This window comes from Carlito syrichta, unplaced genomic scaffold (assembly GCF_000164805.1).
Source record: "Carlito syrichta isolate Samal-C Ts95f unplaced genomic scaffold, Tarsius_syrichta-2.0.1 Scaffold314254, whole genome shotgun sequence".
Lineage (NCBI taxonomy): Eukaryota > Metazoa > Chordata > Mammalia > Primates > Tarsiidae > Carlito > Carlito syrichta.
In genome coordinates this window covers 218,285-242,627 of record NW_007258350.1, presented here as the reverse complement: position 1 = coordinate 242,627, position 24,343 = coordinate 218,285, and the positions used below count along the sequence as shown (strand labels likewise).

Sequence of the window (24,343 nt, the reverse complement as noted above, 5' to 3'; positions counted from 1 at the left end):
ATAAAAATTTCCACTTGTTGGTAACTATGGTTAAAAAATACAAAAAGGTCATAAAGGAAGTATCTTTAGGGGATGACTAAAATTAAAATTTGCATGCTCTGAATAGATCATGAATAGGCCCTATACCCCATTCACATGCCAAACGGTCAAGCTAACATTTGAGAAAGTGCTTTACCAAACTGGATACTGTTTTATATATATACAGATGTATATTTTTTCTCCTGAAATAGGTATCTATGAACTGAGACAGAAATATTTACAAACTGGGATTTTATAATAAAAACACTTATTTTAAAATTCTTACAATTCTCAAGAAGAAGTAGGGCTGATAAAATCATCCTGATTTTATAGATGAGAAAACTTGCTTTAGAAGCCTATACCAAGTTTTAACTAGCCTTAAAATTGAGTGGGCATATTTGTGGGGTCTAGGGGAGACTGGTGAGGAAGAATCTTGTTGGAGCCTACAATAAATCCTAACAGCTTGAAAGTGGGCATGTAACACTTTTTCCAACATAATGGCAAAGGTTCCACATCCTCAGTATTCTCTTCCTCAGTTAGGACCCGACCTGTCAAATATGAGGATCTAACGGAGCCTTGACAAATGAATTATTTCAATAATGTTTTTTGCATAAAGAACAGAGCAACATTGGTTAACACCCCTAAGAATCACACTGCAATTGTGGGAAAATTGTTCAAGTGCCCAAGTAGCTTATTTTGTTTGATAAAAATTTCTGGATTCTTCCAGTTGAAACAACTGCTCTTTTCCACCTACTTCTAAATTCTTGGATTTCAAAACAGAACACAGACAGGGGTAGGGGAGCGGAACCACCTGCTGGAGGCAGTGTAGGCGGAGGAAAGGGAGACCCAGGAGGGGCAGCTCCCAGACACACAGCTCGTGGGCACACGTTTCCCTTCCTGTGGAAAGGTATGGACTAAATGACTGAAGGTCCCTTCTAGTCTGTGCTTCATGATGTGGCCTTTTGATAACTGGCTCAACTCTCCTTCTAATCAGTTCAAGGATGTATAATTGACAGTTCCCAGTCTCTGAAGAAAATGCCTGAGATTATCTGGGTCTGTATGTCAGAGCTGAGATGGTGAAATCCTGTTTGGAGAAAATCACTGTTACTGTTGATGAAAATCTGCCCTGAGGTCTTATGGATCAGAGAAGGCTCCAACACCACAGCAAGGCAAGTCATGGAGTGGACCCCTTAAGAAACACAGTTGGTGGGTGACTTCTGGGAGTGGTGGGTTGGGAGGGAGCAAACTCTTCAGGTTTCATGAAATGAGGTGGTGAAAACAGAAAAAATGAGAGGGCAGAGAATTGTGAAAGGTGCCAAAGTAAAACCCAGCATAACGAGATGGATGGGTTGACGTGTGGCAACCTGGCATGTCATCTTCATTAGGAAAATGAAGACCAATGAGGGCAGTATGGATGAATTCTACTGTTCTAGGAGAAGACAAAATACAAATGCTGTGGTTGCCAACAGGACTTACCAAGGTGCTTGCCCCAGCACTAGGGTAGATTTACCTCTTCACATGAAGAGGCTGGAAAGTTGTCTATGTAGATAATTTTACATAGTTGTTCACATAGATAATTTCTTTTTTTTTTTTTTTTTTGAGTTGGAGTCTCACTCTGTCGCCCAGGCTGGAGTGCTGGGGCACGCTCATGGCCACCGCAGCCTCAACCTGCTGATCTTAGGCAATCCTTCTGCCTCAGCCTTCTAAATAGCTGGAACTACAGGCACACAGTACCACATCTAGCTTATTTTTTTGATATATTATAGAGATGAGGGCTTTCCAAGTTGCCCAGGCTGGCTTGGACTCCTGGACTCAGGCAATCCTCTCACCTTGGCCTTCCAAAGTATTGGGGTTACAGATTTGAGCCACCACACCTGGCCACACAGATAATTTCTACAAAAATATAATCATCCAAAGTATACCACAAGAACTTGATTTTTAAGGACAGTTTCTGGATAATTCTTTAAAAATGAGTTTTTTGATAACACAATTCACAGGGCAACGCCATCTTTTCTGAACATGCAGCTCTGCACCTTCCACCCACCTGGGATTTTTTACGATCTGAACACTTGCCTGCCTGTCCGACTCCTCACCTGGGCACCAGAAGTCTTGGTCCACGTTCTTCTCCCATTGTGCAGTCGGATGCTCGTTTTCTTCCCGTGAGACGCTGTCCCTGGAGACGGAGAGTGAGTGGCCCACTCTCTGGGCCTGGTCCCCGCCGCTCAGAGATGTGAAGCCTCCTGGCAGCCCGACCTGGCCCCTCACGACCCTCAGATCCTCAGCCTCCTCCAGGGAGTCAGTACCCCTGAAGCTCAGGAACCTCATCCGAGACACGGAACTCACCTCTTTCATCCTCATCAGGCGGTCAGGGTCTGCCCTCCGCGGGGGGGAGGCCAGCTTCTCTTGTAAACTTTCAATCACTTTGGAAGGGCTTCTGAGCCTCTTTTCTGAGCCTGTCACACTTGGGGTCCTTTCTACAAAGTGGAACAAAGTGGACCTGAAGGGTGGCTTTGCTCCCACATCCTTCTGATCGAAGCACTTGGACTCCAAGGAGTTAGACTGAGGCTCAGGACTGGAGGCTTCGCTGGCAACAACACCATCCGCACCTGAGCGCTCAGAAGCCTGAGGGGCCCGCCTGGTACCATCCCTGTCTCCCACAAAGAGAGGGCTTTCAGTCCAGCCGCACTTTCTCCTGCCGTAAAAGGCATCAGTGGACGTGGCGGGGCCACCAGTGGGTGCTCCCGTGGATGGCAAGGATGCTCCCGTGGATGGCAACGCTTCCCTGGGTGACTCAGGGCTGCAGGCACTTATGTCAGGCTCGGGATGCTGACTCTGTCCTGCTCTCCGGGTGCCCGGCAGAAGGGACTCCACAGCTACCTCGATGCCCAGGATTCGCGCAGCCCTCGCCTGCAGGGACTCCCCTGGGGGAATTTCTATTGTGCTTGCTTCACCTGAAGACCCCTCTGGCTTGCTGGCACTCAGCTCCTGTCCTGTGGTGAGCCCCAAAGACCGCAAGTCTGGTGCCGAGAGCCCTCGATTCTTGCTAGTCAGGGACAGCGGGAGCACCACGCCCCTCTCTGGACTGCTGTCAACCCCAGGGAGCACCGCCTGGCTCGCTTTCACAGAATTGGAAGCACTGGAGGGTTCCTGACTTTCTGGGGGCTCCCTGGGCTCAGCTGGGTAGGATGGAGGCATTGGCTTTGCGTCACTTGGTCCTGAAGACATTACTCTTTTCACAGGACCCGGGCTGGCCGCTGGTTGGTTCCTTCTGTTGCCAGCCCCCTGATGTCTCTGATCTATATGCGAGCTTCCACTTGCTGGCCAGAAAGATGCCGCACTGCTGCTTTCCACTGGCGAGGGGCCTGGGGACGGAGCATGCGCACATGGGTGGCCAGGCGCCAGCTCCTCACTCCAGTTCTCGGGCCTGGCTTCCCCTCTTCCTGACCTAAACACAGGATCCTCCTGCACCCATGTCCCCGGCTGTCGCTCACCCCTCCTTTCTGGGCTGTTTCCACAGACGCCTAGGTTCTCCGTGCTGGAGTCCACTCGGTCTTCCCACTGCTGCTCCGACTCACTGTCCTCGTTGCTGCTGTGACTGCCGCTGCTTGCTTCCTCTTCTTGGAGCTCTTTGTTGAAACTTTCTAACTGACTGATCAAATCCCAGGGACGACGACTCACTGGTTTCAGGAGAAACTGCCCAAAGAGCTGTTTACTGTTACACGGGCCTGTGGGTTCCCCTTTTACCACCTCAGGCTTGGGCCCTGGGGAGGCTCCATGCCCAGGGATATCCACGTAAGGCTGACCTCGACCTGCCTTGGGCACAGAAGCCTGATTGATAGACGAGGAAGTCCTGGAAAAAGCACTGTTGTTGGACGGGCTGAGGGACCTCTGACCTTTCAGATTCTGAGCATCTGGCCTCTGTCTGTGGTCCCTGGAAGCTATGGGTGCATGTGTCTGCCCATCAGGACATCTTGGGGCCAGCACTGCCTCCTTTGGCCCTCCAAGTGTTGCACCAGAAAGGAGTTGTGAGCTTTGGGACTCTTCAGGAAAGCTGGTTTGTGTCTGTTGATCTCGGTACTGGTGCCCTGGCCAGGAGCCAGAGTACTTGAGTTCCCTATGTGTTGTAAGGTGACTGAGTCTGAGGTCATGTGTTTGTCTGTCTTCTGGCTCCCCCAGGTCTTGTTTTTGGAGCTCCATCCTCCCGGCCATGCTTCCCGTGAGAGCCTGCAGTTCCAGGTCAGTGGCAGACATGCTCAGCTGATGCTGTGGTCGCAAGGCCACACTCCCATCCAGCCCGTTCCTTTTATCAGTACTCGGTTTCGAGTCATTGTTGTCCATATCTATATCTGGCAGATGTGGTTCTGATTTAACTGGGATGGAAACCAAACAAAATATAGTCTCATTCATTTTTTTCTTTGAACTTTTTTTGGTCTGAATCCCAGTCTCAAACTTTTTGAGCTTGGTCTGAGTTTCGCAGGTACTCTCGCCCCATGGGTGTGGGGAGGAAACGTGGCTGTCTGTGTGGCCTTGCTGGTCGCCTCTCATATTGGGCCACTGTCCTCTTGAGACATAGTGGTCTCTTTGGTCAGGAAAGTCATCATTCTCTCCATCCCTGGGGAGCTGTCCCCACAGCCACTGGGGGCTGGGATTAGCTGAGGCTTGGATTCTCCCACTCCCTGATGGGGGTATCAGGCTCTGTGGAGTCAAAATGGCACCAGTGGGCTGCAATTTTCCATCAGCTGGCTCTGGGGCAGTGACAGGACTGGAGTCATAGGACTGATCATCAGGCTTTGCATCTTCACCGAAACCTTGGGGTGCAGCTAGTTTAATATGTCGAATCCGTGGGTCATCAAAAGGAATATACTGAATGGAGCCACCGAAAGCAGTGGTAGGCTGCAGGTGTGTGGGTAGCCCTCGGGCAGAGCGGGGACTCGCACCATATGTGTGCCCGGTTCCCAGGGGACCTGAAGGAAGCTGGCCACTGGCCTTCTCGGTTGGAAGTTGCTGCTGACTGTGGCTTCCACATGCAGGGCTAGGCGCTGTGTCTTCCAAGTAGGGGTTTGGAATGTGCAGGGGGGGCGACCTGTATGATGGTGGAGGCACGTACATGGGGGGCTCCAGCCCAGACTCAGGCAGGCAGAACTCGTGTCTGGGGACGTGCGGGTCTGTGTGCTGACTGTCCTGAGAGTCACTGCTTTCTCCACCTCCCCTGGATTGCTGGTGTGAGCCATAAGAAGGGGGCTTGAGGGGTCTCCCAAACTTAGGCCGGGGCAAAGGGCCCTTCTCGAGGTTCCTTGTAGATTCCACATTTGGCGTGGAGTATGGAGAATACGGAGACATCTTGGCTGAATGGCCATCATGCAATGGGATGGGAATTTCTGTGCAACTCAGGTTCTCAGGGGAAATAACTCTAGGCAATGACTGGGATTTCCTTTTGTTTTGGGAATTCAATACATGCTCTCCTTCAATGAATGGGTACAAATCTTGAAACAACCTCTCCCCGTCACCATCAGACATCTGCCTCCCTAATCTCCTTGCCTGGTTCCAGCTTTCGAGACTGACATTCTGCCACTTGGCAGAACCTGACATTCTCAGCTCTTCCTCCCACACTGCCTTCTTCATCACATTCTCTGTCCTTCCTGCGACTTGCCATGGACCCTCCCTCGTGTGGACGGGCAGGCCGTGGGCTTGGGCCATTCCTCTGACCTCCAGATCTTCCCGGTCCTTCGGACCCAACCAGCTGCCGACTTTCTGTCCTCTCCACCAACAGGCTTGGTCGTTTCTATTCTGGGGCTGTGAGGCCCATGCTAGGGTAGATTGGTGGTAAAACCTATAAAACAAAGAGGCACAGATGTCATGAAGAGAACAGACATGCACAGCTCTGTTTCTATGACTGGTGTTCGAAGTCAATCTTAGGTCAGCACCTTTGAAAAACCCAGTTTCCAAACACAGTACTTGCCAACTTTAAGGAAAACATGTCCCACTGATTATGGCTGGAAGATAGCCACATGTTTTGTCATGGAAGGTCGAGGAGGGTCAGAAGGCTGCACTCAAGAACACAGGGACACTGGTTGTACTCCAGAGATGCCAAGGGCCTTATAACTTTAAAATGGCCAAGGAAACAAGGGTAAGCCCACAGCAGTGTTTCTAAGGTGTGGTCTTGGACCACTTAGAGCACATTCCTGGCTCAGTTTGACCTACTGAGCAATCTCTGGGAGTCTGGAAGCTGTTTTTAACAACATTGCTCTACAGCAGTGGGTCTTAAACTTTAGCAAGATCTAAATCACTGAGAGTGCTGTTGAGAAATGAATTGCTAGGTCCCCAGTTTCTACCTGGCAAGTCTAGACAGGGCTCCATAGTCTGCATTTCTAGCAAGTTCCCAGGTGATGCGGATGTTGCCGGTCCTGGGACCTTACTCCGGTCTCCATCATTTCTGCAGGATATCAGCTATGACAATGTATTAGATCCAGAAGGACTTTCTAAAATCCTGTGGTCTGGCCAATATTCTAGACACATTAGGTTAGAATCATGGAAAGGGTTGATGAGGGAAGGGGTGACCAGACATTAGAATTTCCTCAAGTGTTCTAATAGACTCCCAGTGGGCAGTCACGACTAAGAAGTACACTCTAGCAGAGTTTCCACACCTCTCTGATGGGAAGAAATTGCCCAGCGGGCTTGTTAAATATACACACTTCCCATGAAGGTTCAGATTCACAGGCAGATATGGGTTAGGGCCCGGGCATTTGTATTTTTAATGAGCACTTCAGGAAACCCTTATCCTTGGGTGACTTGGGATACATTACTAGGGTTGACACTGAGATTGACTGGAGGAAGAAAAGGGGACTCTGCTCACAGGTGAAAGTTTCTGCTAGGCAGGAAGTGGAAGTCTCGAATGCAGGCTGCTGTCCACCACCTGGCTGCATAGTAGAACTTCCTTGTGAACCGATGCTCAGGCCCACCCCCAAATATTTGATTTAATCAATCTGGTGAGGAGCTCAACGCCAGTATATCTCACAATCTCCAGATGACTCCAGCATGCATTCAGAATTTAGAGTCACATCTCTAATTCAAGTAAAGAAAGTATCTGAGTAACACAGTCGCATTGTGTGGAAATGCTAGGCTGCTACTTGCAAATGACCAGAGACTAGGCCTAAAATAGAGAAAAAACATTAACTAGAAGGAAGCTCGGGGGACTCAACTATCTTGATTAACCATGGGCTAAGCAGATGAATGCTTCCTTCAAGTTTAAAATACAGAGAGTCCTCTACATACAAACCTTCAAGTTGCAGACTTTCAGAGATGCAAACACACATTTACATGTCCAATCACATAAGTCAGTTCATGTGTCTGGTATACACTGTCATGTGTGTGCAGCCTCTACAAATGGTTGTACTTTTGTGTACTTTATGCATAGTACTGTACATTTATTTTTTATGTATTATTTGTGTGAAAAAGTATTATCAACCTATTATAGCACAGTACTATCTAACCGATTATGTTAGTTGGATACCTAAGCTAATTGTGTTGAACTTACAAACAAACTGGACTTATAAACATACTCCTGGAATGAAACTCATTTATAAGTAGGAAACTCACTGTAGCCATTTGCTTTTTCAATGATTAAAGGGATATGTATTCATTGCTGAAAGCGAATGTTGGAAGAATACAGGAAAGTACAAAAAAATAGCTTGTAATCTTTCTACTCAGTTACTTAGACATACATCTTCTAGTCTAGGATGTATCCGAGTGTGGGTTTTCAGGTAGCCTTGGTATTCTGCCAGGGATTTGGTTTTGTGTGGTCATCTCTCACCACTGGTAGCACAAACAATGGCTGACACCTCTGTGGTGGTTACTGCGTGCTAGATCCATGCTAAGTGCTTTTTTGTACATTAACTCATTTAAGCTTCACTAGCATTCCTCTGAGGTAGGAACTACTGTCATTCTCACTTTACAGGGGAGGAAACTGAGGTACAGAAGTTAAGCAACTTGCTTCACGCTAACATTTATCAGGCACTTATGCTGTCATGAATTGTGCTAAGAATGTCAGATGAATTATTTCATTAAGCTTTACAACCATTATATCCCCCTTTTGCAGATATGGAAATTGGGGCATAGACGAGTTCAACAACTTTTCCAAGTTACCCAGTTACAAGTAGTTGGGAAAGAATTCTAATTCAAGAAGTGTGAACATGAAGCCCATTCCATTAGCCCTGCATTTCACTTCTTCCAGTGTAATGAAAAATCCCTGCATAGTTTTAATAGAGGGATGGTATTCTATTTTAACCACGTGATTTACTTCACCCTGGTAGCAACATGGGATTTATGTAGATCCCATTCTAAAACACTCTGAGACACTCTATTGTTCACCACAGACACTTAACACAGGTATTAGGTTATTTAGAACAAATCCTTAGAAGACAAACAAGTGAGTGGATTGTCAGGTATCATGTCATATATATCGTCAAAATGATATTAGACACTCCATTCCAGGCCAGGCACAGTGGCTGACACCTATAATCCTAGCACTCTGGGAAGCGGAGATGGGAGAATTGCTTGAGCCCAGGAGTTTGAGACCAGCCTGGAAAACATAGCAAGAGCTCATCTCTACAAACAAACAAACAAACAAACAAAAATAGCTGAGTGTGGTGGCACGCATCTGTAATCTTAGCTACTTGGGAAGTTGAGGTGGAAGGATTGCCTGAGCCCAGGAGGTAGAGCTGCGATGAGCTGAGATAGTGCCACTGCACTCCAGCCTGGGTGACAGAGTTGAAACCTCAACTCAAAACAAAGCAAAAGCCGGGCTCAGTGGCTCAGCCTGTACTCCCAGCACTTTGGGAGGCTGAGGTGAGTGGACTGCCTGAGCCCATGGGTTCGAGACCTGCCTGGGCAGGCGAGACCTCATCTCTACAATAAATCAAAAAATCAGCCAGGCGTGGTAGCACATGCCTATAATTCCGGCTACTCAGAAGGCTGAGGCGGAAGGATCACCAGAGCCCAGCAGGTCGAGGCTGCGGTGGCCGGGAGGCCACTGCACTCTAGTCTGGACAACAGAGTGAGACTCCAACTCAAAAAAAAAAGCAAAATGAAAGACAAACCATTTCAGTTTACCATCCCTTCTGGCGTAGGGGAGAGCTGGTCTTGCTGAAACTTCTCATCCCCAGTTACCACAATTATTTTTTTCTGCAACTTCTCATTTTAGTTTGTATTTCTGTGATTACTAGTAAGGTCAATTTTTTTTTATGTATTCATGTGTCATTAAGGCACATCTGCGGTCTCAGATGATTTCAGTACATGGTTCCCTTCTCAGGTGATGGCATGGCAGAGGGAACATGACGAGAACAGGAGGCTCCCAGGTCATCCTTCTGTGTGACAGACAGGCTAAAGGCCTGGAGCAGAGGCCACGTGGGGGCTGGGCTGAAGGAGAGGTTCCAGCCACACAGACAGAAGGGGCTGTTCTGCTGGAGCCCCTGGTAAAAATGTACACGGTTCATATTACTCCTCTTATTTTGCAATTACTTTTTTGCCTTAAAAGGCATGGGTAGCTCCTCAAATCCCGAGTCCACTCCTACCCTCATAACCTGCCAAGCAGCCGCTTATAGCAAAGCTTAGTTATGGGCTGAAAAGCAGAAAGCGTTTGCAATCATGGGAGGGAAATTATTTGCCGCTGAGACCTACGCAGCATAGTCGGTCTGTCTCAGCACTGGCTACGGCAGGAGGTCACCATTTCTTGTTGTCATCAAAATCACATTTTGAACATTTTAGGCTTTGAATTCTGAGCAGCACACATCCTGGGTCAGGTTCTATAAGGATTAGTCATTTTGGAAGCCACGGCCACTGGCCTCCTTACCTCCCCCGCTTAGGGCAGCCTGTCTTCCAGCTCCAGAAGCTGCAGTCCCTTCCTTGGGGACTTCCGTGTGTGACTGCCTAGCAGTACCCTGACTAATGTTGTAGAAGAACAATTTAAAATCCTTCAGCACCTTCTGGCTACAGGCTCTTAGACTCTATAGAAAGTCCGAGTGCCACACTTAAAAACTGCAAACTAATAAGACATGACAATTGTATAGATCCCACTGTGAAACAGTGAAACAAACCATCAGGAAGCATGTGGTGGGTGTCTGCTTCAGGAACAATTTGCTCTCTTACCTCTGCCCCTAAGCCAAGGTGAGTGGGCCTCCCGTGCCACAGGGCTCTGCTGAGCACTACTCTGGTCCTGGCTGTTGTATAAACATGTGCCTGGAGTCCTGCCTTTACAGAGGAAGCCACACTGTGTAGGCGTGGCTCATTTCCTCAGTGGATATTTGGGGTCACTGGGTGCTTAGAGAGGTGGCTGAAATCCTAAGGTGCTATTTGTGCATACACACGCCATGAGCAGCATTAGAAGACAGATAAAAAATGACATAAATAGGACAAGAAAACAGACTGTCGCTTCCTACAGAAGTGTTGTGGTCTGTTTTCTTCTCCACCCAAAAATGTTATGTTATTACCTAAACTTTTTCAAAACTGCCATATATAACTAATCAAAATGCCTAAGCATTCTGGATTAAACTGTCTTCTATTTGTGCAATGCGCCAAAATTCCAATTTAATGAAAATATGGGTCATCTGGGAAGTTTTAATAATCTATTTTAAAATACAGTCCACATGACATAGAAAATCAAAAAGGTTTTACTAATAAACATCTATTTTGTGCCTACTAAGAATCAGGCTCTGACAGGCACAGGTGGACCCTACCTGAGGACAGGCCTGGTAAATTTCTCCTTTACACAGGTATCAAGTGTGGATATTCTACTGGGTTTGCTATTTGACATCCATTACCAGCTAAAATGTGTGCTACTGCATATGGCTTCAAAGCCAAGAGTATCTAATACCTTTGAGGAAATAAGGTGAGATCAAATTTTTCCTTTTAGAAAAATGAAACATAATTTACATTTTTTTAAAAACGTTACCAATGGGACTTTTTACAACACCGTGTTGAACATATTAACACAGGGTGGGGAAAAGATAAGAAAAGCAAAGTAGAATGTGATAGCCCAAACAACTTATGTCTATAAGTTCAGGGGGACACATGTGTCTTTACACAGAGTCCCTGGGCAAACACAAAAGAGATGAGTCAGAAGCTACTTTTGCTACCAGCTCCATGCTCAGCCCAGGAAGGAGAAATGAGCCAACAAAATAACTGATAAAGATGGCTTGGGAAAATATTTGAAATATGAACATGTGAATAACAACATGTCTAACATAAAATTAGTGAATCTATTCACTGCATATATGAGTCAATCATGGGAAAAGTTGAGAGAAACTTCTGTGAGTTCACATGACTCATTCTCAACAACAGAAAATGATATCCTGGCTGGGCTCAGTGGCTCAGCCTGTAATCCCAGCACTTTGGGAGGTTGAAGCAAGTAGATTGGCTGAGCCCACGGGTTCAAGACCAGCCTGGGCAATTTGGTGAGACCTCATCTCTACAATAAATAAAAAATTAGCCAAGCATGGTAGCATGCACCTGTAGTTCTGGCTATTTGGAAGGTGGAGGTAGAAAGATCGCCGGAGGCCAGCAGGCCGACGTTGAACTGTGCCACTGCACTCCAGCCTGGGTGACAGAGTGAGACTCCAACTCAAAAGAAAATGACAACTTTTTTTAAAAAAAGTAAAAGTCTACTTAGAATGGCAATATTTGGAATGACATTAGCCACTGCCTCACAAGCTCCAATTATCTTTTCAGTGGCCTTCAAGGTCCTCACAAGCTGCACTGACTTGTCAGAACCTGGGCAACTACAGCAGAGCACTATGCCTGGTACCCAGGGGCATGGGTTAGACCTGTGGTTTAACAAAAAGAAACTGACTAGAGGCTTGCTGCCTGCCTGACTGAAGGAGGTTCCCTGGGAAGTGAAACACACATTGCAGCCACTCCTCCCTCCCCCTCTCTGCAACACAATCCTGAGCCTGGTCTTCCTGTGGGCGGCCCCCAGTCCAGTCCCTGTGCTTCATGGTGGCGGTGGAGGTGGGGACATTCCACTCAAGCCAGGTTATGGTTCAGCCATTCTTTCCCGGTTCCCAGGTCTGCAGTCCAGCAGGTCTGCCTGCTGCTATGAAGTGCCTCCAAACTCTAGTGCCACGTTCTCGGCCTGTGGGTGGGTGAGGCACTCTGCCCCAGCCACTTCAAAAAGCCACTCTCTTTCCAGAGGAGTCAGGCATTGATGTCCAGATGGACAACCTGAGTATAAGGTCATAGGTGTCACTTGAACAATCGAGCATTCTCCAGTTTGGCAGAGATGCTCTGGACATCTCTCTAGAGTGACTCCCCTTCACCAGTAATGGCACTGGGTGCTGACACGCTTCTGTGATGGGGTCAGCTCTCTACTCCTGCAGAATTTGCTCCTCATACTGTCTGGGCCTGGAAGTCTGCAGTTTCACTTTTCAGCATGCCCTGGGATGTGCAGTATACCACACTGCGTAATCCTCTGTACAGGGTAACAAATAGGCTAATTTTGGCAAGATGAACTACAGGGTCAGAAGATTAAGACTGGAGTGTAGAGGTTAGCACAGATTGAACTTTAGTCAGAAAAGATAAAGCTGCTCTGAAGACATCATGGATAAATATCACTAAGCAGCAAAGTTCACTATAAACAGGATTGTAGGTTGCACTGGCAGAATTGCAACTAGAAAATCCACAAGGGAGATTGCTAAAGCACTCTTATGCCTGCTTATTATATTACACTGTCATGATGAACAGTGTCACAGATGACAAATGGTATGGATTCCGTTGAAATAAAGCACCTGGTAGGCTATTTCAGGAGGTTACTTTTTTTTGTTTTAAAAATACACAAACATGGCCAGGTGCATCTGTTTATGTCTGTAATCCCAGCACTCTGGGAGGCCGAGATGGGAGAATTGCTTGAGTCCAGGTTTGAGACCAGCCTGAGCAATATAGTGAGACTTCGTCTCCACACACAAAAAAAATGAAAACTAGCTGAGCATGCAGGTGCATGCCTAATAGTCCCAGCTACTCGGGAGGCTGAGACAGAAGGATGACTTAAGCCAAGGAGATCAAGGCTGTTGTGAGCTGAGATCACACCACACTCCAGTCTGGGTGACAGAGTAAGGCCCTGACTCATCTCACACACACACACACACACACACACACACACACATGCACACACACACACACTAATGGATCTGGAAGGAGAAGCATAATAAATGTTTGGACTTATAAATGATGGCCCATTTAGACATATGAATGAGGATGTAGGGACACAACTCAAAGGCACTCGAGTTATCAACATGCACGGAGGATGTGAGAGGGCAGCACTTTGGAAAGGCACCACTGATAATACCAGGACAAAAGCCCAAGTCACCCCTCCACAACAACACAGGCTCTGGACTCCTGTGCCTGGTCTGGCTCCCACAGAGATGAGCTCAGAGTGGAAAGAATCATCTGGAAGCCACCTCCACTGCGGTGCCAACCTGCCCTGCCACGGGACTGTAACATCTTAAAAACGCGGATGGCTGGAAATGGACAGATTGCTCCTTCATGGCTGCCAGCAGTTTTCTGAATCATTTCTGGGCTAGGACTAACAGACGTTTGACTTTGCAAGGTCTAGTAAAGAAATTTTACACACACAGGGCAAGTCAGGACTCACCAGGGCTCCAGAGGCCCTGCTTCAGGGAGCAGTGTCTGGGGTTATTTCTCGCTTTTCATAAGTTAGGAAGTTCACGGCTGGTGCTGATATGAAAGACAGAGAGCCATTTCAGAAACTGTGATAAAGTTCTAGGCATATATCTTCTTAGCGCATGCAACAAAATCAGGGTCTGGGAGACCCACTCATAGGAGGGGGCTTCTGAAGTTAAGCCTTTCCCGTGTGGACCACTGACAAAACCATGCATGAGGAGGAGAAAGAAGAGAGAGGTAGGAGAAAGCAAAATAAATGGAGGAAGAAGGGCTTGAGGAAGGAGAAGGAAGTGCTGTACACACGGAGTTGTCCTCAATGAAGCACGAGGACTTCTCGCAGAGAGTGGCGACATCTGTGGACAGCATCCCTCCTCCACGTGCATATCTAGAAGGAGAAATCCATGCCACCTCTGACTTGTGTCAGCTGTTTAAATGGGTCTCTTCATTTTACTGATTAAAACAGCAAGGACACACTGACAGTTTAGAATTGGAAGGCAAGAGACCCTCTGGCATCGTCCTTACTCAGCGGCAGCCTCCCCAGAGGGACGTATGCTCCTGCCAATATCAGGCTCCCACTGAGGGAATACCCTGTTCCCCTACATAAACAGTCATCTCACACAGCAGGATGAGGGGGCATCCTTGTCTCTCAGGTATCTTCTCAGGCAGGGACAGGAAGCACTAGAGACATGGTTCCCAATCAGTCGGGCGTGGTAGTGCATGCCTGTAATTCCGGCTACTTGGAAGGCTAAGGTGCAAGGATCACCGGAGCCCAGCAGGTCGAGGGTGCGGTGGCCGGGAGCAGCCACTGCACTCCAGTCTGGGCAACAGAGTGAGACTCCAACTCAAAAAAAAAAAAAGAGAGAGAGAGAAATGGTTCCCAACCTGAGTTACCAGAGTTACCAAGTAAAGCCCTGGTAGCCAAAAGCAGGGCAGACACCAATCTCTCCTTCCCAATGTGAACCTGGCCATCTATGGCATGGACCAGCATTTACTCTGGGTATGATCCACCCTTCTGGTGAGTTCTCTAGCTTTAGGATGAAAGTACTTAGGTGAATAAAAGTGGAATGAGAAGATAATGTCTGTGATCAGAGCTGGGGGGGCCCCGAGAACCTGAAGCCCACCCCCAAAGACAGCTGCTCTGGGTCAAAAAAATAGCCAAGGCTTGTGGCACCTACACAGGGCTAAAGGATCACCCAGTGGCTTCCGGCTTCTCACTGCACAACAGGGCAGTGAAGTGATATCCCAGGACAGCATGGGTGTCCTTGGCCATGATGGCCTGCATTTAATGGCCAATATGCTAGTGTCTAACTGCAAGTTTTCTGCAGCACCCTCAGCCTTCTCCATCCCGTGTCTCATCTGCGCTACAGGGATGGTGATGACCCTTCCCTTTTTGAGTCTGTTAAGAGGGAGCAAAAGAGATGACATATTCTAAGTGTTTAGCACAGTGCCTAACACATAATAAACACTTGTGGATGTTTTTGCTATTATTACTATTATTAACTCAATTACAATAAATTCTCCGTGGAGTAGATGATCATGAAACTATTTCCCTGCATCCTCTGGGGAAGGGGGTGTGGGTAGCACAAAGGAAAGAAGGAAGAACTAACTGTTGTTCATCTTACCATGATGATTAATTTAGATCAGTATTGTCCTTTCCTAAGTTGTAATTAATAGGCCTTCACAATCAAAGGAAATGAGGAGACAGCCGACTGTCCTAACGAGCCATTGCCCTCCTAGAATCTCTGGTCTTTGAGGAAGAAACCACACCCATTTCCACAATGGTGACGTAGAACAAACCAATATTTAGTTTATTAAAACAGAGCAGGAAAAGCAAGCCCTAGTCCATTTCCTCTCATGCATATCTAACAGGTAGGGCAGATTATTTCAGTATTTCCATACTGCCTCTTAATAAGGACATACTAGAGTTTTACCAAGTTAAATCACTTCCTCAAGTGTTGTCCAGAGCACCACCACAGACATGAAAAAAGGCCACCTAGTTCCTCACTTCCTTCCATGTGTCTGTCACCTTTACTCTCATTTATTCAACAAGTATCTATGGAGTGTTCTTGGTGCCTCTGACCCATGGTCCTTTGAAGCCAAGCAGATAGTTGTGAGACACAGGGAAGACAGCCACCAGGGAGGGGTGCACCCAAAAGCCTGCAGGGCTGTGGGACCTTGCAGCCCAGTGACACCCTCGGGAAGCTCCTACAGACTCAGGTCTCACAGCTGCATGTGGCAGCTGGGTTCCTAGTCTAGGCTCTTCGTTCTTCATCTCACAGAAACAAAGAACTAAATACCGCATGTTCTCACTCACAAGTGGGTCCTGATCACTGGTCACATGAGCACAAGGGTGAGGTCAGCAGATGCTGGTCACTGCTAGGGGTAGGAGAGGGGTAGGAGGGAGCGGAGCATGAGGTAATACACTGGGTATCTGGTCCACTATTGAGGGAGAGAGGGTCAGCCAGAAGCCAAACTTTACCTGCATGCAATCTACTTAAGTAGTAAATCCTCACTTGTACCCACAACTCCAAAATACAAAAAATAAAATAACCCCAGAGGGGAGTCACCTCTGAGGCAGAGCAACTGGGCCTGAAGACTCAGTCAGGTCTTCTGTGACCCGTGTTTCATGTTTGTCCCACCCAGCATCATTTCCCAGCTTTCTCACCCATCTAACTCTCTAGCTAAGGGAGACCCTCCACACAAACAGTGCTCCTCTTGGTGGTACTGGTACCAAGAAGGAAGTCCCAAGCTGTGCCTGCTGAATCTCCTATAGCCCTGGATACTTCCTCATCACCACACTCAGGTTCAAAATCCCAACCTGCTTCTTGCTGGAAAAACTGGTGTTGGTAAAGCCACTGAGAGCATATGCGGGAGAGATCCAGTGTCCAGGCCCTTCCGGAAGGTTACAGTGCTCAGGTACGAGAATCCCATGCCTCAGAAGAAGAGTGTATAAGACAATGGGGGACAGGAGGTGTGGATCGTCCCATGTCCATGAGCATGCCAGATCAAGAAATGCAGACTTTTCCCTGGGAAGAAGTCAAACTATCAATGCCCTATGCTTAGAATGGGAAACAAACAGTTAAAAGGCAAATCAGGCTTGTGGACTTATGATTTTGTAAAGAGAAAGAGATACCTAGAAAAAAGATGTTCAACTTAAAGCATTCCTTTTTTTAGAAAACCATTATGAGCAGGATATGATTTGGGAGAAGCTTAAAAAGCTCCTGAAAATGAACTGTTTCCCATCTCCAGTAGCACTTTCTAGAATGAATGTTTACTGGTCAACTATTAACCCCCAAAGATGAGGGTCCCAGACCACCACATCAGAGATACTCAAGATTGCTAAGTCTCTTATTAGTCAGGACTGCCGCTAATGACAGGAGATAATTATAAGTTATTCTCATGGTAAACTAACAAAAAGTCTTACCAGAATTCCTAGGGAAGAACCGACCATGACTTTCAGAGTCAAACCTCTGCTATGTTCAGTTATTTTATAGCTTCCTCTGATTATGACATTTCAAAGGAATGTCACATTAAGGAAACCCTGAGGGCCCGATAACGGTCTTTTATGTATTTTAATGGTGGCTAGGTATTATTCAGCGATGGCTACCAGTGTTTTCCTCCATGTAGATAACACACTGCTTTTCCTCTTTGCCCATTTCCTCCTACTGTGCGTGTGAGTAAGTGTAAGTGTGTGTGTGTGTGTGTGTGTGTGTGTGTGTGTGTAAGTAAGCAAGCTTTAGATATGGCCTGTGGGGTTTTTTCCCTGGACCATGGGGGTGACTTGCATGCAAAGCCCGCAGCCAGTTTCTCTCACAATCTGTTAACTGAGCCCATTCAGACTTGGTCCAGCATCTAGATGAGCTCTCTGTGGAGCAAAGGACTTAAAAAGGGGAAGAAGCCAAGTCTTTAGAGTTATGTGATGAATGGTCTATAAAGAGAAAGAGAATGTGTTTTGGGGTGCATGGGCAGTCACTTCACCTGCACACTATCCTCACCCACAGTCCCTGAAGCGGGTCTGCATCAGTCAGGTGTCCATGTTGGTCATTCCCTGCTCCCCATCTGACCCTCCCTTAACCAGTCCCTTCCCACTGATCAGAGGAGTCCACTGGCTGCTCCAAACTATCGATTCTTCCTCTCAAAAGTTTAAACCCAAGAGACCCGGGGGTGGGGGTAGTCAGCAGTGAGCTCTGAGGCTCAACCACCATGTGGCACAGGGGCAAAATCCAGGCCTCTGCAGGCCAGAGCTCCTGAGAAACAGGAGCTGGTAGGGGAGGGGCAGGCTGCTCAGCAGGGGAGGAGGCACAAGTACAGACAGGTACAGAGATGGGTGACAGTGGGGGACAGAGGCCAAATGAGTCCCCAGGGGAACAACCCACAATCCAGGGAGACCCCAACCAATGGGATAGTGTTCTCACATCCACGTCTAATGAGGCCGGTGAGCCTCTCTCCACTTCCTGCCTAGGGAGGGTCCACAGTCTCCCATGGCATCCTTACAACGGCTCCGCCCTTTCCCTTCTGACAGGTTCTGCCTTCTAGCTCCCAAAGAGTCTACAAAGGAGAAAAACTCTGCCACTAGGAGCTAGTCTATAACTGCTACTTTCCCCTCCCTGTTCCCTGGTCATCCCCAAGAGTTTACAGGCAAGGGAGGGGCAATTAGGTGGCTTCCTTGACTGCCCAGCAAGGAAGTCAATACCCTCCTCCCACAAGCCAGTCTTGAGCAAATCACCGGTACAGCCCTCTCCATGTCCAGTTCCATGTTAGCCCGATGTTCTGACATATTCAGTGCTGGGTGTGGCCCGATGCATTTCTTTTTTTAAAAAAATATGAGTATTTATTAAAAGCAAAATCCGGTAGTAGAAATTAATCAAGTCAGAGATGAATTAGATATGGTGTCAGCCTTCAGGAAGCTGACAACCCTGGAGATCAGGAAAATGTCCTGGAAGGATTCACAAAAGAGAGTGAGTTTAATAGAAGGAAGCAGAAAAAGTTGAACTGATAGGGTGGATTTTCCAGGGGGAGACTGGGTGGAAGGTGATGAACATTTCCCAGGAGGGCTTAGAGCAGAAAGCACAGAGTGGCCCCTGGGCTGACACACTGGGAATGGGAGAGAGTAGAGGAAAGGCAGGTCAGGCTAGGGGGAGGAGATCTGTGGGGTCCACTAAAGAGCTGGGCTGGACAATACAGGCAACTGAGACCAAGGAAGGCCCTGAAGCAGGGAGTCACACAACCAGAGGTCAGAGTCCATCTTCAGCACTTTAAATGCTTGTAAGGTTACTAGCTATGGGAAGCATGGCCCTGTACGTTAACATGTACCTTTAGAAAACAATGACTCTTCACTTATTAATTCAGATAAACTGTGTACAAATAAGAATCGACCCTTAGTCCTTCTCCACCATGTGAGTCTAAGAGATTTTTAGCAAATTCACACATTCCTTCACCTCTCTTCATAACAGAATTGCCCTTCTCCTCCTGTCTTGGGTGCTCAGGGTTACGTGATCTGGTAACAGTGAAAGCTCACAACACAGCCTCATCAGCAAGTTAGGAAACAAGTATCCTGCATGACTGGAAATCTAGTCAAAGTTCCATATTTGTGTTCCTTTTCTTTCTCTTAAATTTTACTAGATATAACCAGCCCTTAACTAAGAAACTCTGTCCTAAGCTGATGCTAATTACCAGAGGAGAAAAACCAAACCCTGACCATTCTCTTCAGAGAAGCTTAATGCTCTAGCTAGCCCTGGATCATGGATTCTACCACTTTCTATCTGTGTAGCCCTTAATAGGTCCACAGAAAAGCAGTGTAATGTGCATAAGCTCCTGTGGGCAAACCAGAATGCCATCTTACAAAAATCCCCAGACAGGAAAGGGACACAGCCCTGCTCTGAGAGCTGTCACACCTTCATGTGTGCTGGAGGAAGAACAGAGGATGAGAGAGTGTGAAGAGTCCTCCTAGCACAGAGCAACCCTGAAAGGAGTACACAAAATTGAGTGCCCCTTTCAAACTGGAACCAGGTCAGCCAGACCCGGTTGTCAGTAGGCGGCAGTCATCAGGCATCTGGCAGCTGGGCTTGTGGCCCACACTGGGCTCCCGCCACTGCCACACGGCGTTCCCTTTGATGGGTCAGCAATATCCTCTGGGCTTCATGTTTGCTATGTTTGAATGCTTGAAAGTTTGTCTCCTCCAAAATTCATGTTGAAATGTAAATGCCATTGTAACAGCATTAAGATATGGGGCCTCTAAGAGGTGATCAGGCTGGGCACAGTGGTTCATGCCTATAATCCCAGCATTCTGGGAGGCCAAAGAGGAACGATCACTTGAGCCCAGGAGTTCAAGACTAGCCTGGACAACAAAGAGAGACCTCGTCTCTACAAAAAATAAAAAATAAAAAATTAGCTGGGCATGGTGGCACATGCCTTTAGTCCCAGCTACTTGAGAGGCTGAGGTGAAGAAATTGCCTAGCCCGGGCAGTTGAGGCTGTGTTGAGCCTTTGGGAGGCTGAGGTGAGTGGATTGCCTGAGACCGCGGGTTCGAGACCCACCTGGGCAGCGAGACCTTATCTCCACCAATAAATAAAAAAATCAGCCGGGCGTGGTAGCGCATGCCTGTAGTTCTGGCTACTCGGAAGGCTGAGGCGGAAGGATCGCAGGAGCCCAGCAGGTCGAGGCTGCGGTGGCCGGGAGCGGCCACTGCACTCCAGTCTGGGTGACAGAGTGAGACTCCAACTCAAAAAAAAAAAGGCAAGTGCAGCCCTCTCTTGCCGGCTCTAGTTCACAATCATCCTCTCTTTCTCCTTCTCGCTTTCCACGTGGAATGATATAGCAAGAAGGCCCTCACCATATACTGTCATCTTGATATTGGACTTCCCAGTCTCCAGAACTGCAAGAAAATACATTTCTGTACATTATAAATTACCTAGACTGTGGCATCCTGTTACAGTAGTGGAACATGGGCTAACAGTGTTCTTTATCTATAAAACAATAACATACCTAGGTCTCTACCATCCTGACAGATTAAAACAAGCCAACCTCCACTCAGCCCCTCTGGCCCTCCAAACTACTTGGACCCTCTTCTTTCCCAGGAAGTCAGTGGGACACTGAGGACTGGCCAAGGTGTGGGGACACACTCAAGGGCAGACTTCAAGCCTCCCGAGAAACTGCAGAAGACTCTTCCCAGTCACTCTGATGGCCTGGAGTTGGGCAGGGCCATCCTGAGCCTATGTGCACCCCAGACTTGTGAACAGCCCAGAAGAGGTCACTGTGTTGGACGGTGGAGGCAGCAAGACCACAGCTGTACTTTCGAGTGACTGAAGGCTGGGACCTGGCAGAAGATCATTTATTCATTCAGAATCTACATTCATCGTAGTATGAATGGTTTCTCTTTTTAAAAAAAATTAAGCTACAAACTATTGGCACTTACTTATTTTCTCCCAAAGCACTTTGTTTCTGGTGGGGAAAAATAATTCTCCTCCATGTTTACCTTTTCTGTATGCCTCCTATTTTCAGGACATTATCACATAAGAAAGAAATAAAATGTCTTTTAATTTCAACCCAGGGAGCCCTGCAGATGTCCTCTGAGGCTCTGGATACTGCCATAGATTTTTGCAAATAATCTACTGAGCACTTAACATGACAGAAAGAAGCAGGTCTGCCTGTACCTACCCACCAACTGGCAGGGTGGTCCTACGGCTCTCAGGAACCTACTATCACACAAGGGGCTGGAAAATCCTCAGCAAACTATGGGTGAGACTGGGAGCCACAGTGCCCAAACAGAATTCTAAAGGGGATTCTTGCCTCCTGTTCTGGGGCCCCTTGAGGGAGAGCCCACATGACTTAAATAGCACATCTGGAGGGATTCCACAGCCCTGTCTTTATCTTGTTAGAAACTGAGCTTTCTGCTTTTCAACAGTTGTTACCTTGAAGGGAAGCACACACTGAACTCATTCACATATATTAAATAACCACTGTGTGCCAGTATTATAACAAGCTCTGTAGGAAACACAAAAGAAACAGGAGATAAGGTACAAACTCAATACCTTGCAATCTAAAAGTCAGAAGATACAGACAGACTAAGCACAAAAGTAGCTGCAACAGAAGGCAAGGTAAAAATCAAGCCCAAGTGTGTGTGGGAGTAATTAAGGCTGTCTTAATCCTCTGCCAGCTCGTCTGTGAGCACCGTCCTCCAAAATCTATGGCTGGCACATTTTTTCAGGGGACATGACTGACAAGAGAGTTAAGCCCAAGACAGCAGTGGACAAAAGTTAAAGGATAACAGCTTCCTGTCTGTCTCCATTCTGGGTTTTCCTCCTGACCTTGGCTCCACCAGTGATAACACCAGAGACATGGTCATACTTGGCAACAGAAACCTGCTTTTACTACGCGGGGCAAGAATGGGAGTGCTCACCTTTGTTTCTGCCTAATAAACAAGGTGGGAAGTACTCTGATTATACAATCAAAATCCCTCCAAGGTTTTTCTGAAAGCTGTCAACCAACAAGGAAGACCCTTGCTCTGAAAAGGTGACCTCAAACCTGGAAGGTTAGTTCATTCCCATCAGACTTAGTCACTACCTTCTGTTTGCTTGTCTGCCTGACTATTCCTCTTAAAGACAGTTGTCTAGTTGTCTCATCTGCCCATTTCTGGCCAGTTACATGCAGTCCCATAACATGCTCTATGTACTTAGAGCTCTTCTTTCCCAATCTGTGCCTGGTCCCAATGCAGTATTAAAGGCAAATACATTGCTAGGAAGAGACAACACAGGCTTCCTTGAGGGTGAAACTGCATGGAAGAGAGTCTCAGGGCTCCTCCCCCAGACTGGCTCTGTGGCAAGTCGCCCAAATTCCCTCTTTTTTCACTACCCTGTTTCCCCAGCCAACCCACCCCCTCTTTTTGTTGTAAGGAAATGTCCACAGATGCAGCTGTATTCAGATGGGATGCCCACATTAGGACTAGTGTGTGTGCAAGGGAGGGACGTGTCAGATGCCAATGGGATGATATGAATATACAAGAAGAAAGGTTTTCTTCTTCTCAAATGGAGGAGAACACAGACTCCCTGTTCAACTCTCTCTGTAACGTACAAATATTGATGTATATTAATAAGAAGGCCAGGCCAGGCAGGGCCAGGCTCACAACTGTAATCTCAGCACTTTGGGAGGTCGAGGCAAGAGGACTGCCTGAGTCCAGGAGTTTGAGAACAGCCTGGGCAATGTTATTTATTTTTTGTATTATTCTACAAAAAATAAATAAATAAATAAACTAACCAGGTGCAGTGGTGCAAGCCTGTAGTCCCAGATACAGGAGGCTGAGGTGGAAGGATCGCTTGAGCCCAGGAGATGGAGGCTATGGTGAGCTATGATTGCACCACTGCACTCCAGCCTGGGCAACAAAGTGAGACTCCACTAAAATTAAATAAATAAATACATAAGAAAGCCAAATGTACTATGAGTGTATGCATAGACATGAGCTAGCTCTTCCAAAGTTCTAAAATGACTCCTGTCTGAGGCAAGATGAAGAGATGGAAAGAGCCCCAAGAAGCAGAGTGCTGACCCACAGTGCTTAGCAAGATGGGATCTGTTTATACGTCACTACATATGGAGGGCCTGTTGTGGCCACATCCTATACTAAGTGCTACTGGAACACCTTGAATTCCTCTTTGGAAAGGGATGTTTTGCCTCTGGCCCCTTCTCTTTGTCCCTGGTCCCCGCCAAATGCAGAGTTGAGAGCATTTACTTACACATAACCCACTGCCAAACTCCCAAACCAAGAGAAAATGGTGAACAGTGATGCTTACCCCGCCTCTGAGGTTCTAGAAACAGAAGCGCCCTGGGGCTCCCCGTGGCCTCTTGGTGTGCTGCGACGGCTTTCAGAGTCACTCCCGGGTCCCTTCCCTGTGGATGTCTTGTGATGCACAGAGGCTGCAGGCCCATCCTCATGCCCATTCAGCAGGCCATGGCCGGTTCGTGTCCTTGTCCTCCCTGGTCGGCGTCCCTCAGAGCTGTCCTCGTGTGGTGCTGGGCGGTCTCTCGCCAGTTTGTATCCATGAGAGATCAGGAGGTCTTCCACACTGTACATGGTGCCCCGGCTTCATCAAGGCTCACCCGCAGGAACCATGGTGGTGGCAGGACCCAGCACTGATGGGACAACAGAGAGCTCTGTTTGTGACTGGTTCTCCTCCCTCTATTCCCACCAATCCAGGCCATTGTGAGGGACACAGCACTTCAGAAAGTAGAGAGACATGGGCTGCCCTGCCTGAGTTATTCTCTGTCCTATTTGAATGGAAGAAGTGGAGACTGCATGGCTCTACAGGATGGGGTGGCAGTCCTAGGAGCTTACCCTCTGATGACCGCCTCCCGCAGAAGAGTCTGGAGTCATCTCCTAGCAGTGATGTGACTCTCCCTGCCCACTGTCCCCTTGTCAAACTCACCTAGAAACGGCAAGCAGATGTGAGGACAATAAATACAGACACAGAGCTGCAATTACTACTTTGGGTTTCTAAAAAGAGAAACTGCCAATGCCTAGCTTCATCACACCGCACTTCCCTGCTTTCATCTTGGGGACATACCTTGGGCTCTGCAAGGGCAGAGTGGGCTCTGTAATCAACACACAGCCAGGACACCCGCCAGCAGAAGTCATCTAGCTGGCGCTGCCCGGGCAGCTGCCCTGTGG

General features: G+C 47.6%; 1 protein-coding gene across 1 annotated transcript in view; it reads right to left on the bottom strand.

Moving 5' to 3' along the window:
* JCAD (junctional cadherin 5 associated) overlaps window positions 1-23,761 on the bottom strand; it is a 29,047-nt gene extending 5,286 nt beyond the window's left edge. Inside the window, exons 1-2 of the mRNA XM_008071245.2 lie at window positions 23,469-23,761; window positions 2,112-5,848 (exon numbers count right to left, since the gene is read on the bottom strand). Coding sequence (XP_008069436.1) covers window positions 2,112-5,848; window positions 23,469-23,749 — 4,018 coding nt within the window. The 5' untranslated portion in view covers window positions 23,750-23,761. The remainder of the gene's footprint in view (window positions 1-2,111; window positions 5,849-23,468) is intronic.
* Window positions 23,762-24,343: the final 582 nt, after the last annotated feature.